The sequence below is a fragment of the Gordionus sp. m RMFG-2023 genome, chromosome 1 (assembly GCF_954871325.1).
Source record: "Gordionus sp. m RMFG-2023 chromosome 1, tfGorSpeb1-WG-v2, whole genome shotgun sequence".
NCBI classification, from domain to species: Eukaryota; Metazoa; Nematomorpha; class Gordioida; order Chordodea; family Parachordodidae; genus Gordionus; species Gordionus sp. m RMFG-2023.
Window position 1 is genome coordinate 56,733,792 of NC_088775.1, and position 15,723 is coordinate 56,749,514.

The window sequence follows — 15,723 nt, forward strand, 5'->3', positions numbered from 1 at the left end:
AATATATCTTATTTATTTTTGATTTTTATAGCTAATAATGGCTATTTCAAATATTTGGTTTTAAAGTATACTGCCTGGCACAAGTATTTTTTTTAAAAAAATTTCAGGCCCTGCCTAAGTATATTTAAAAAAAAATTAAAATACGTCCTGGCCTGTATACCCGGAGATTTAGGGTCCGATATTTTTTTCGGTTTAATTATTTTTTTTATATAAATAAATTGTATATTTTTTTCAAATAATTGATTATAATTATTATATCCAAATTTTTATGTTAAATATATGCGTTTATGAATGATGTATAAAGTAATTTATTATGTAACTAGTTTTTGAAATATAACTGCAACTAATTACATTTGATATTTTTGAAATTTTAAACTATCGAAATATAAATATTACATCTGAATCTGGGTCAAACTCGCGAATATAGATTTCTTCATTGCTTATGATTTCCTGTCGATTTTCTTCTACATTGTAATAACAACTCTAATGGGTATACTAATATAAATTATATATATAATAAAAATATTACATCATTCTCTTCCTGTTGAGAACTAATTATAAGACTATTCTTCTCTACCTTTAAGTATCTAGATAAGGTCTTTTTATTATAAAACATTTGGTTCCTTAATTTATTTATAAAAAAATTATTTTACCTCTTGAGAATTTGAGTTTGAAAAAGACATTATAGAATTTAGCAAAAAAATTTTGAAAAGAATATACAAATAAAAATTTAAAAAATAATGGGAAAGAGAGAGAGAGTCGGGGGAGATATTGGCTATTTAATAATAATAATATTAAATTAATAAATATACAAAAAATTAATGGCAATGTGATGAATTATTTGATTTAGGCAAATAAATAAACAAAACAACTTATAAAAATAAGGAAAATTATATGAAAATTTCAGAATATACTATTTTTTAAATTAAATTTTATTTTTTTGAAAAATCATTTTTCTAAAATTAAGGTATAGTATGGTTATTTATTGAATTAGGTCGTATAACAATTTTCACGTGAAACCAGATACCGGATTAAGAATAAAAAAAATGAATTAGAAGTTGCAATCATCAGATATTTCCGATGATCGATCATAATCACTCTTATCTAGGTTTGATTTTGAACCTCAAATATCAATATTGAAAAAGATATTTTTGTATAATTTATTTTCTAGGTTTTCAAAGATATTTTATTTATTTTAAACATTTATAAGTTTAAAAAAAATCAATTGATAGTTAAATATATTTATCATATTGATTCAGGCGCGTACGCAGGAATTTGGTCTGGGGGGGGGGGTAATAAATTTTTTTAAGAAATAATATTTTTAATTAAAAATACTAAGCATAAATTTATTAGGATTAATAACTTTTCTAATACACAATTTTAAACTAATGTGAATTAAAAAAATTATATATATAAACCGGCATTTAAATGTGAATCATAAAATATAAAGTGAATATAACCCACGATATGAATCACTTAAATGACCCAAAATTGAAATTTGAATTTTTTGAGCTTTTAAAATATATAAAGTATAAAAAATTTAAATGTTGTAAATATAAATTAATACACAAAAAGTTTCTTAGGAATAATTGTATTTTGTATGTTTTGAGCTAATTTTTCAATTATCAATCCTTGCTTGGCGTTAAATGTCTATGAATATTCAAAAGATCCAAATCCTTCAATCTACTTTCAGATGTTGTATTTCATAGGTATGTTTTTCACAGACTTGCAGGCCCGGCCCCCGAATTTTAATTTTTTTAAATATACCCGGGCCGGGCTCGTAATTTTTTTTTAAAAAAACACCCGGGCTGGGCCTGAAAATTTTTTAAGAAAAAATATCCGAGCCGTTGTATATTTTAAAACCAAATATTTTAAATCGCCATTATTAGCTATAAATATCAAAAATAAATATAATTTATTTTAAAAAATTCGGGCTGGGCTAGCCGGGCCGGGCCTGAAAATTTTTTTAAAAAAAACCTGGGCCGGAAAAAATTTAAAAAAAAAATCTGGGCCTGGTTCTGCAAATGGTACCTCTGCAAGGCTCTGTTATTCTTCTTAAAAAAGTGAATGTTCTCTCATTAGTTTACTAAAGAGCTGCTAATATATATATAACCATTTTAATAATTGGGAGTATAATCTAAAATGTGTTTGAAATAAAAAGCATCCATAGCATTTTTTGGGACTGTATCAACCATAGTTAATCTTTTAATCATAGTTATTCAGCTAATTAGGCATCATAAGATATTTTAACATCTTCATGATAAAAATATAACAAATATTTATATTTTTTTTCTATCACCATATGAAAAAGGTTGGGAGAGGGGACATTTGTTTTATAATACTCTTCTACTTATCCTATATTAATGTTTTGATGATGAGCTTGCTTGCTGCAAGTCGAGGGGGATAAATATTTAACACGTATAGCTCTGCTTTTGACTCAACAATAACATATAAAATATGAAATTCTTCAACAACACTAGCTCTATTTCCTTGAGTTCTAATAAAATGCTCTCCGCTATTCTCATCTTCTTAATCAAGTCAATGTTATGTTTTTGAAAAGTATTACATAAAATACTTGTATAATTAAATAATACATTCTAATGAGAAAAAAAATTTGGAATAAGTATTGAATTCAATAATTTTCTTGCTTCTGAGGAAATATTTCTTTCAAGCCATTGTGATATTTCAGTAATAGCATTAATAATCAGCTCTTCTAACTCCAAAATAGCTGTTACTCTGGCGGAGACTCGATCTCGTTGGACAAGTTTGCAATTTTTTTCTCCCTGTTGGACAAGGAGTTTCAGAGATAATTATTATTTTATTAGAAATTTAGATAAATATTACGCCACTAAAATTTGAAAATAATAGGTAAATTACGCCAAGGAAAACTTGAAATCGAAATTGATTGATAATGTGATAAATGTAATTAAATATATATATATATGTATATATGAGATAAGAATAAATATTAACAAATATAAATTAATATTAACAATAATATTTTTGAAAAATATAATCCGGCATCTGCATTTTTTGGCTTTGGGGGGGGGGGATTTGCCCCCCTGTCCCCCCCCCCCGCTGCGTACGCGCCTGTATTGATTCCTTTAAATAAATTGTAATTTACACCCTTCTTTTGTGTGGTATAATCTTGACTTCATTTATAATTGAATTTTCTTTGCTTTTGGGAAAAAGTGTAAAATTAAATTTTTATCCACGTCGATGTTAGTTATATGCAAAAAATCCAGAAAGTATTTTTAATCTAATTACCTTCTCTCTACAATAATATCCAAAACAGTAATCGGTACTTTAGTATTAAAAATGTTAAAAATGAAGCATATATTTTTTAATGTTTACCTAATAAATTTTAAATAACTAATAAAAGTTTAAATTTTTAAATCGGTCAGCACTTTTAAAATTAGATGGAAGGGCGTAGGCTAAAACCCAGCTTGTTTCAGCAATTATTTTAAAGATCTTAAAATTAACGATTATATTAATTGTCATGTCACATCCTCATTTAAATTTTAAATTAACATGTTTACAATTTATTTTACTCTGTTACTTCAAAAAAGTTAAAAAAATAATGATTATGAGAATTGTCACTTATCTATGGTATATCTTCACTGAAATTTTAATATAACATGTTTACAATATATATTTTTACCCATTTGCTTCAAAAAATTTCAATAAAACCTATAAATGACAATTATGACAATTGTCACTTTTCTATGGTACATCTTCGCTTAAATTTTATTTTAACATGTTTACAATATATATTTTTACCCATTTGCTTCAAAAAATTTCAAAAAAACCTATAAATGACGATTATGACAATTGTCACTTTTCTATGGTACATCTTCACTGAAATTTTATTATAACATGTTTACAATATATATTTATACCTTGCTTTAAAATAATTTTAAAAAAGTTCAAAAATAACGATTTAAAATTTTAACCTGTTCCTTCAAAGAAAAAGAAATTCAAAAAAAAATATATTAAAAATAACTTATATATAACTCATATAGTTATTTTAATGACAAATTCTCACTTTACTTCTTTTTGTTTATCTTCTCTGATTAGTCGACTAAATTAGTCGTTTTAGTCGACTAAATTAGTCGTTTTTAGTCGACTAATTAGTCGTTTTTAGTCGACTAAATCGACTAATTTGGTCGCTAAAGTTTTTAGTCGGACTAAAACTATTAGTTAGCCCTCTGTTAGTCGACTAAATTTAGTCGATTAACAACACTAATCTGAACCATAACTGTAACCTAACCGATATAATTATTTTTTGAAAGAGTAAAAACAGATTTGTTAACGCTCCTTTTTAAAATTAGCTAGCTCCCGCTACCGCTCCTACCTTCTCAAAAGTAGCTAGCTCCCGCTCCCGCTACTACATTTTTAAAAGGAGCTAGCTCCCGCTCCAAGTAATGGAGTGCCACTCCATAACCGCTCCTTTGATTTTCATTTTTTAGAAGTTATACAGAACAAAATGATATTTTTTTTTATCAAAAAGCTTTATTTATATTAAATGATCTATCAAAATATTTATAACCTTTTATTAGATTTTAAAAGTAATAAATTTTCTAAATTAGAATCTAACAAACATCCACGCCTCTCCCCTAATACCGTTTTGCAATACTAAATAGGCACTCCACAGTAGCACTAGAGGGAAGCGAGGTATTGTATTTAATAAAGATATTTTTTAATTCAGGGAATTTATCAAAAATATTAATTTTGGTATTTTAAAAAATAGTCCAATATATTATCTTCCTAATGATCAATTTCATGGAATTCAAAAAAATCTTCCAAATCAATTTGTATTTAAAGGAAAGATATTTTACTTTTAGATGCTTTTTAGATTGAAGCTGCTCACTTTTGAATATCAAATAGTTTTATTTATACACAAAAGACATTTTGCCCTTAAATTTGTTTGATCATTTGGATCAACATCTTTTAGAAGTTTAAAATGATGGAAATGGAAATTCGATTTCTTCATCTATGATCAATCCATAATATCTAAAACTATTTTTTATTATTTATCTATAAAATGAATATTAATATGACTTACAAGATTTTCCAATAAATTTTCAATATAAAAAGGAAAACTTGATGTTTAATATTTAAAATGATTAGATGAAAAACCAATATAATACTCGGCTAAACATTTAATAATGGATAATTATTGAATTTTAATTAATAAATATTATTAATATTTAAAAAATAATTTAATTTATACATTAAATTTAAAGAAGCGGTGGAGCGTCGCTCCTCCACACCAGCCCTAAAAGGAGCTAGCTCCCGGTCCCGCTCCCCAATTTTAAAAAGGAGGGGCCAGGTGTTTTTGGAAAAATGTAGCGCCGCTTCTTAACAACTCTGAGTAAAAAGAACCTTTATAAAAAATGGTTAAACCGGTTCAGTTTTTATATTTTAGAAATGGAAATAATTTGAATATCCAGAATTATATAAACGTGCTCTTATAGTACTGGCGGTTCCCGCAACACAAGTTACTGTGGAAAGGGCTTTTTCGGGGCTAAAATTTGTGTTATCGTCACAACGAACAAAAAGGAATCCATTTATACTTGAAAATATATTACTTATAAGTTCAAATAATATATTTAAAATGAGTTATTTTGAATCTTATATATTTTTTTTATATATAATTTATAGAATAAAAATAATGGTGTTGCTTCAATAAAAAAAAATTTCTAACCATAATGAACCTTTATAAACCTTTATAATTAGCTGAACCATAAATTTCTTCTCAAGAACCGTAACCAAAACGTAACCATTATAATTTTTTATATACTGAACCGTAACCAAACTGAACCGTTATAAATAACGGTTCGGGTCCCTGCTTAAATGTTCAACGAAATGCCATATTGCATTGAATAATTGTTGCAATAATTCGAATTTTTTAATATTTTTTAAAACAAAAAAGTTTTAACCTCATCCCTTTTCATTCATTATATGCCTTAATTTTATACTATTTACTTTTTTTTAAATTCTCTTTTTAAATCCCTTATTTTGGCCTTTTAATTATATGATGCCACAAAAAAAGAGAAGAAAAAGTAATATATTTTAATATTTTTTAAAACAAAAATGTCTTAACCTCATCCCTTTTCATTTATTATATGCCTTAATTTTATACTACAGGGTAAATTAATATAATAAAAGCAAAAAATTAAAAAGATTTAACCATGTTTTTTTATTTTTACATAATACTCAAAAAATAAATGACGATCAAATATATAATATATGACAAAACAGATTTAAAAAATGCATTAAAATATAAAAAATTGGATCATTTGATTTTCGTTTTTTCTTTATGTATTCCGATTTTCTTTATTCCTTTAAAATATATTTAAATTTAAATTATATTTTTATAAATTTACCTTAATCCAATGGTTGTCCTCGATAGCCACTTTCCAAATATTGATGCATCTTATTATAATAACTTGAAAAGTCATAAGGAATAGTAAATTCATTCAGAATTGATGTTACATTATGAACGATTTCGTTTCTTGTATTTGGTCGGGGATTGATTGACCTATATTTGTTTTTAATACCCCAAAAAATCTCTATTGGATTTAGTTGCGGCGAATAGGGTGGCAAATATTCTATTCGCTCTTTAAAACTATCAATGAGGTGACTTTTATGGATCGATGCATTGTCCATAACAATAACTGCATTACTTGGTATGATATTAATTAGTTCTATCATATATTCTCGAAATAGTAGGCTATTATAAGCTCCCTCGATGATGCGATAAAGTATCACACCGTCGATTCCCATAGTACACAATATACTTAAATTTTTACCCTTAGATGGTGAGACTTTAACAGTTGGCTTAACGTTGTATGGTGCCCAGGCGTAAACAGGTACAACATGTAAATTTATGCCTGTCTCGTCTAAGAAAAATATTTTTTCTCTGGCAATATTCAATATTTTTATACAATAAATTTGTCGTATATTGACTGTGCCCGGTGTGTTCCTCCTGTCAGGTTCCTTTCCTGCACGTTTTTTGGACCATCCTATTTTTTTAATATATTTCCTTATAGTTCCTTCATTTCTAGGAAATCCTGGAGGTAAATTTTCTATAATACCTTTAATAGTTAATGTATTGTTCGCCATTAAAAGTTCCATAATTTTTCTTTCCATATTGAATGTGTCTTTTTTTTTCCTGCCTCGCTTTCCAATCACATAATCTTTTAAAGGGTCTCTGATGATTTCGGGAAATGTTTCGCGTCTTAATTTATTAATAGACGATAAAGACATATCTAAATACTTAGCGATATCTTTCATTTTCATTTGCTCCTTCTCAGGTACAGATAATAATTTTTTTGCTATATCTATTTTTTCATTATTCCAGTTTTTATATTTCCTTCTCGGAAATGCCGAGATTAAATTTGCTGGATCAATAATAGAATTACCACTTAAAGAGGGAGAATTTATAATATGGAAATTATTTGTAGCAGATATATTAGGTAAATTAGAATAAACAGGATCAGGATTTGATGTAAATGAATTTGTATAATTTGTGTTACTACTATATAAAATTTGTCGTATATTAAACATTTGTGAATTAGAATAAAATGGATCAGGATTTGATGTATATGAATTTGTATTATTTGTGTTACTATATAAAATTTGTCGTATATTAAACATTTAAAAAAAATATTAAACTGTATTTTAAAAAAAAATTAAAGTATAGTAATATGCAAAAAAATTACATTAAAATTTTACCATATGTATTTTTGTAGTGTTTGTTTAGTTATATATTAATGAATCGTCATTTATTTTTTAAGTATTATGTAAAAATAAAGACATATTGTTTCATTCTTTTAACTTTCTGTTTTTATTATAATAACTTACCCTGTATTTACTTTTTTTAAAATTCTCTTTTTCTTTTTAAATCCCTTATTTTAGCCTTTTAATTATAAAGTGCAAAAAAGAGAAGAAAAAGTAATTATATTATTTTTTTTTTCATGGAGATTCGGAATATTTTTTAAATATTTAAAAAAAAGATCCCGAATAAAACGTGGGGATTCAAGATCTTGAATCCCCACGAATCCCACATGATTCCATATCCCAATACGACAAATATATTATTTAAACAAAGTTTTTTAAAATCACTATTTTTTATTCTTTTAGTTTATTAACCATTATAGTCAAACCGATAGCAATACTAAAACAAGAATAGAAGTTATAAAAAACTCAATATAATACTTTGAACCAAAACAAATATTTTGTTAATCTTAAGTTTTTAATGTTGGTTCCCAGCCCAATACTATAGTATAAATTAATTGCTTATATTTAGGGCTGTGCCGATCCATATATTTTTCACCGATCGGATCCGATATTGCTTCAAAACAGATCAGATACTGATACTGATCGATATTTATATTGATTTTTCACCACCCCCCTTTGAACCAAATGTAATTAAGAAATCAATATTTTTTTGCAAAAAATCATATGTATTTAATTTAATTTTTTTATTTCTACAATTAAGACTATAATTTAAAAAACATATATTTTATTATATATCCATGTTGGTATGAAATATAAAATTGCATTTAATATATAAAATTATAATATATTAGATTTTTTTAAATAAATACGAGAGCCTCTATGGCAATAAGCTTCTACGATATGGAGTATCTACCCCTGCCGTACTGAAGGTAAAGTTAGGTGATTCCCCAGATACATTTTGCAAAATTATCTTGTCTTTTGTAAAATATTTCCATAATTCAGATACCATATTTATAAATATTCTTTTATTTAAAGTATAAATAATAAAATTGGCGTTATTATTTAAAAAGATTTAAAATAATTAAAATTTTGGGTGTTCCTTTCTATTTTAGGCTGTGTCCAAAGTATCAAAAAAATTTAATCGCGCAATTTGCGCAAATCTAGCGAAAAAAAAATATAAGCCATTTTTAATGGAAAATTAAAATTTTGGCCTAAATCATTTTTTGGTATTTATAGAAATTTGAAAAAATCATTTAGGTCAACATTTTAATTTTCCATTAAAAATGGCTTATATTTTTTTTTTCGCTAGATTTGCGCGAATTGCGCGATTAAATTTTTTTGATACTTTGGACACAGCCTTAATAAAAGAAACTTTTAAAATACTATAAATCTATTTTAAAAAATAATAAAATATAGAGGGTGTTGTGCATTTGCATTGTTGAAAAAAAAATTATTTAGAAAATATTATAATGTAAAATAAATATACATAACATAAAATAAAAAAAAGTAAAAAGATCGGATTGGTTTTTACAGGCATCGGCCCGATCCGATTTAGAAAACGCCAAATATCGGTGCCGATCCAATCCGATATTTAATATCGACATAGCCTTACTTATATTTTAATTCCATGATTAAGCTTTTCAAAATATTATGGAAGAATATTATTAAGTAATGTTTAAAATAATGATATAAATTTATCTTTTTACCTTCAAATGCTTTTTTAAGTTTTAAAGCTGGACATTGAGGTTTATATTTTCAAAGTATAGACTTGGTACCATTAATTTTCTTTAATGGTTTAAATATATTTCAAATTGGGGCCAAGGAAGGGTTAAATCATCTTCATCTAAAGAAGTAAGTACTATGGACACAATATTCTTAAAATAAATTATAAGAATAATAATATTATTAACATTTACTTTGAATTTTGATTGAATATTAATTTCGACAGAAAATATAACAACGAAAATTTAAAATAAATATGAAGGAAGTGGTTGATATGAATTAAAATTCGGCTTAGATTATTTATATTAAGAATTAAAAAATAAATAAAAGTAATTTTATAATTGTGTTTTATTTTTATTGATATTTTTTAAGAAAAAATATAAAGTAACTAGTAACGTTTTGCTTTACCGCTACATATAAAGTAACGAGTAACATTTTGCTTTACCGTTACTCAAAAAAAGAAACGCGTTACAGTTACTTGTTACCTCTAGAAGAAGGTAACGAATGGCGTTCCTTTTCTTCAAAAAAGTAACGTCTTTAGTAACGATGTTAATTTTTTGACGTTACTTCACAGCACTACATTCTATACATTTAAAATTACATAAAATTAAAAAAATAAGCTACGAATTCTTATAAAATAAATGCCACCCCCGAAAATCCTTATAAATAGTTATCTGGCAACAAATGCCTTAATTTTATTAAATTAATTATGAACTTCATATTTTTTAAAGATAGCATGAATCCATGAAGATATTGGTATCGGATCGGCGCCTATACTAGACAAAAATATAGGATCGGCCTATACTTTTTTTTATAAATTTAACCGATACCGATTTTATAAATATTTTTATTTTTATTCATATTTTTTATATAATTTTGAACTAATTTTCCTTTCTCGTACTTAATCTTCATAACTCCGATAAAAAGGTGTGAGGCGCCACTTATAAAATAAAAATGCTTAATGTTTAACCACAAAATTTGTTAATTTTTATTTTTCTATTGTTTATTCCATTGTTTTTATTAAGAAAAAAATAGTGGTAAATAAAAATTATGCGAATTTAAATTTGATTTAAGAAAGATATCAATATTTTATCTCCTATCGATATTGATTATTTAGAGGTTTAATCAGTGGCGCACTGAGAGGATAAAGGCTCCATTGGACCTTTTTAAATAGGCTAGTTAGAGGGCTTTGCCCCAAACCCCTTAAGCGGGACTACGGCCCAATTTTACATGGCCTGTTGCCGGGAATTATATGATTTTATTGGAAATCAACTCCACTTTAAAATTTAAAAGAATTACTCGTTCTCTGAGTTTGAATACATTATTCTTCAAGTTAATTTATAAAATTTTTTGTTCATAATTATTATTTCATTCATTTAATAACCTCAGATAATCTACTTTTAATAAAGAAATCATTTAAAATAATATTCCCATATTTTGTATGTATTAGGGTTAATTTTATAGTATAATTCTTATTTTTTCATGGAATATATTGATTAAATCTTTTTTGTTTTATATATATTTTCTTTATTTTATATTTATATGATAGGGGACTGCCTTTCGCAAATAACGGGGAATAATAAATGGTGGGGAATCAAAGATTGTAATATCTCTATGAATGATTAGAAAGTTGAGGGGTAATTAGTTTGTGTATATGGTACAAAATATACTTTATTAATATATTTTATAAAAATATTAAAATTTAGGCGAAAAGAGGTAAATTTGTGAATCACACCTTTAAGATATTCTTAATTTCTGATTCATCTATCATCGAATAAGGGAGAAAAGTATGATGACCCGTCTTTCTTGAAGGGCAAAATGGAAAATATATAACTAAGACTAAGAGTACCAGAGCTCCCGTTAGTCAGCATTGCTGAGTCCGTCAAAAATGACGGGGAATGAGAATTTTCTCCTTACTCTTATGATAGTTTTACCTGTTATTTGAAAATAATATCCAATTTTTATTCTTTATAACCCCCTCCCACCTTCAGATCAGGTCCAATCATTAAAAGGAAGTTTAAATGCTATGTTTTTAGTCAAAATGTATTTAAAGCTTTTACTTGATACCCATATCAATATTATTATTTTAAAATATAAAAAGTATGCCGAATAAATTTTAAATCAAATTGTTTAATCAGTCAAAATATTTTAAATCAACTAATTCACAAAATATCTTTATTTAAAATAATTTATTTACAAAATATCTTTATTTAAAATAATTTAATCAGTAAAAATCAACTAATTTACCAAAATATCTTTATTTAATTTAAAAAAAACTAATAATAATTTTTATAAAATCTTTCTTTTTATATCCGCAAAAATTAGAATATCAGATATATAAACAATTATCATACTATATAAAAATAAACTTTCAAAGAATATCATAATATATAAAAAAATTAACTTTTCAATAAATATTTTCATAATACATAAAAATAACATTAACAATTCAGCTCCGTGAAGTTGACCGAACATTTGGAAGCACTAACGATGAATCATATGTCATTTTTTAGTGCTTCGTTAGTGCTTATTAGTGCTTCAATCCGTATAGTTGCCGAATTTAAGGGTAAAAAGTTATAGGCAAAAATAAAAATTTGTGCCAACTTCACGCTTAAAAGTCGATTGGAAGCACTAACGATGAAACTTATATCATTCTTTAGTGCTTCGTTAGTAGAGGTTAGTGTTTCAATCCATGTAGCCGAATTTATGAACAAAAAGTTATTGGCGAAAAAAACAAAAATAAACAAATATTGGCGACGTGCCAAAACAAAAACTAGAGTAGTACTAAACATCCGGTTTTCGCCATTATTTAGTGCTTAATTAATGTATTTAAATTCCATTATTAATTTAGTTAACCGCCATATGGAAAAAAAGTTATTAGCTAAATAAAAACTATGACGTCACGATTTAGGCGTGAAGTTGGCCGATGAAGCACTAACGATGAAACTTATATCATTCTTTAGTGCTAGGTTAGTAGAGGTTAGTGCTTCAATCAGTTCCGTAGCTGAATTTAAGAATAAAAAGCACGAAAAAAACAAAAATAAACAAATAATGGCGACGTGCCAAAACAAAAACTATAGGAGTACTAAACATCCGGTTTTCGCCATTATTTAGGGCTTAATTAGTGTATTTAAATTCCGTTATTAATTTACTTAACCGCCTTATAAAAAAAAGTTATAAACTAAATAAAAACTATGACGTCACGATTTAGGCGTGAAGTTGGCCGATAAAGCACTAACGATGAAACTTATATCATTCTTGAGTGCTTCGTTAGTAGAGGTTAGTACTTCAATCAGTTCCGTAGCCGAATTTAAGAATAAAAAGTTATTCACGAAAAAAACAAAAAAAAACATATAATGGCGACGTGCCAAAACAAAAACTATAGGAGTACTAAACATCCTGTTTTCGCCATTATTTAGTGCTTAATTAGTGTATTTAAATTCCGTTATTAATTTTGTTAACCGTTATATGAAAAAATTGTAAAATGCTAAAGAAATTTTTAGAGGTCAAATTTCAGCTAGAAAATTATGAAAGCACTAACGATGAAACTTATATCATTTTTTAGTGCTTCGTTAGTAGAGGTTAGTGCTTTAATCAGTTTTGTAGCCGAATTTAAGAATAAAAAGTTATTAGCAAAAAAAATAAAAATAAACAAATAATGGCGATGTGCCAAAACAAAAACTATAGGAGTACTATACATCCGGTTTTCACCATTATTTAGTGCTTAATTAGTATATTTAAATTCCGTAATTTATTTTGTTAACCGTCATTAAAATATTGTAACACGCTAAAGAAATTTTTAGAAGTCAAATTTCGGCTAGAAAATTATGAAAGCACTAACGATGAAACTTATATCATTCTTGAGTGCTTCGTTAGTAGAGGTTAGTGCTTTAATCAGTTTTGTAGCCGAATTTAAGAATAAAAAGTTATTCATGAAAAAAACAAAAATAAACAAATAATGGCGACGTGCCAAAACAAAAACCATAGGAGTACTAAACATCCGGTTTTCGCCATTATTTAGTGCTTAATTAGTATATTTAAATTCCGTTATTAATTTTGTTAACCGTCATAAGAAAAAATTGTAAAATGCTAAAGAAATTTTTAGAGGTCAAATTTCGGCTATAAAATTATAAAAGCACTAACGATGAAATTTATATCCTTCTTTAGGGCTTCCTTAGTAGAGGTTAGTGGTTCAATTACATTTTTAGCCGAATTTAAGAATAAAAAGTTATTTGCGAAAAAAACAAATAATGGCGACGTGCAAAAACAAAAACTATAGTAGTACTAAACATCCGGTTTTCGCCATTATTTAGTGCTTAATTAGCAAATTTGAATTCCGTAATTTATTTGGTTAACCGTCTTTATAAAATATTGTAATACGCTAAAGAAATGTTTAGAGGTCAAATTTAGGCTATAAAATTATGAAAGCACTAACGATGAAATTTATATCCTTCTTTAGGGCTTCCTTAGTAGAGGTTAGTGGTTCAATTACATTTTTAGCCGAATTTAAGAATAAAAAGTTATTTGCGAAAAAAACAAATAATGGCGACGTGCAAAACAAAAACTATAGTAGTACTAAACATCCGGTTTTCGCCATTATTTAGTGCTTAATTAGCAAATTTGAATTCCGTAATTTATTTGGTTAACCGTCTTTATAAAAAATTGTAATACGCTAAAGAAATGTTTAGAGGTCAAATTATGGCCAGAAAATTATGAAAGCACTAACGATAAAATTTATATCCTTCTTTAAGGCTTCCTTAGTAGAGGTTAGTGGTTCAATTACTTTTGTAGCCGAATTTAAGAATAAAAAGTTATTTGCGAAAAAACAAATAATGGCGACGTGCCAAAACAAAAACTATAGTAGTACTAAACATCCGGTTTTCGCCATTATTTAATGCTTAATTAGCAAATTTGAATTCCGTAATTAATTTGGTTAACCATCTTTATAAAAAATTGTAATACGCTAAAGAAATGTTTAGAGGTCAAATTATGGCTAGAAAAATATGAAAGCACTAAAGATGAAATTTATACACTTCTTTAGGGCTTCCTTAGTAGAGGTTAGTTCAATCACTTTTGTAGCCGAATTTAAGAGTAAAAAGATTTTTGCGAAAAAAACAAAAATAAACAAATAATGGCGACGTGCCAAAACAAAAACTATAGTAGTAATAAACATCCGGTTTTGCCATTATTTAGTGCTCAATTAGTAAATTTGAATTCCGTAATTAATTTGGTTAACTGTCTTTATAAAAAATTGTAATACACTAAGGATTATGAAAATATATAAAATTATAAAATATGTAATAAAACCTAATTAAAAAATTATAATTTATAATTATATAATTAAAAATAAAATTCTATAATTGAGTCCTCAAAAATGAACCATAATTGTGTCTAAAAATTTCTATTTTAATTTTTTGTCGAATAAAAAGGAATTCTCTTGGTTCATTTGTGAAAAGTCGTATTTTATTACGCAGATTTTTTAAAAACATAAATGTTGAATGCAAAAAATGTCCGTTAGTAGAAGTCACTACTGGAGTGAATATGAAGTTTTTAAAATTTTTGTATTTGTTTGTCTTTTTAATTTCTGCCTGTGTTATTAAATTGAAATTTATGTTTGAAGGGAATAATGAGACACACGTGTAGTCCCAATGAGTGATTTGCCGAGGGCCCAAGGTATGGCTGTCATACCATCAGGTCTTAAACCATCTACTTATGGTTCAAGATTGTTTGTAATGTGTGCAGCTGTTAGGCTTTTATTTATTATATGGTTTACAGCGGAGTGTTGATTTATTAATCACATGTGGGGAATTCTGTGGTTAATTTTTTATATTACTCAAAAAATTTTGATTACTTGTAAATTTTTATAGTATGTAACACATTTCCATAATGTGAAACATTCTTATATAGTTAAATAACTTTCCATAATTATTGTAAAAAACATTTTGATTTTGATATAATTTTTTAATAAAGAGAACGTCAAATTTATGAATCAAATATAATTTTTTAATGTTTTGGTCTAAAGTTTTCTTAGGCGTCGAGAAAGGTGTCAGAAAATTTGAAGGATTAATATGTCAGTAATTTATCGAATCAGGAACTCTCAGAATTCCTACATAAGTATTAGTGATCTGCATCGGGCCTAATTTTTCAAGCCCGGCGCGGTCCGAAATTTTTTTAAAAAAGTTTTGCCGGTCTGGCCCCAATCAGAAATTTTTTTAAAAAAATTTACCTACCCAGCCCGGTCATCCCCGAATTTAT

The 15,723-nt window shown here is 26.5% G+C and overlaps 2 protein-coding genes across 4 annotated transcripts in view; one reads left to right on the forward strand and one right to left on the reverse strand.

Moving 5' to 3' along the window:
• The window catches only part of LOC135931495 (uncharacterized), a 142,650-nt gene that overhangs the window by 11,964 nt on the left and 114,963 nt on the right, over positions 1 to 15,723 (forward strand). The gene's annotated exons all lie outside the window — the stretch shown is intronic.
• LOC135931982 (uncharacterized) lies at positions 6,221 to 7,454 on the reverse strand. Its single transcript, XM_065469301.1, has 2 exons — positions 6,390 to 7,454; positions 6,221 to 6,345 (listed from the first exon to the last, which is right to left on the reverse strand). Exon 1 carries the CDS (start codon positions 7,303 to 7,305, stop codon positions 6,391 to 6,393), a length of 915 nt encoding a protein of 304 aa, XP_065325373.1. The 5' UTR covers positions 7,306 to 7,454; the 3' UTR covers positions 6,221 to 6,345; position 6,390.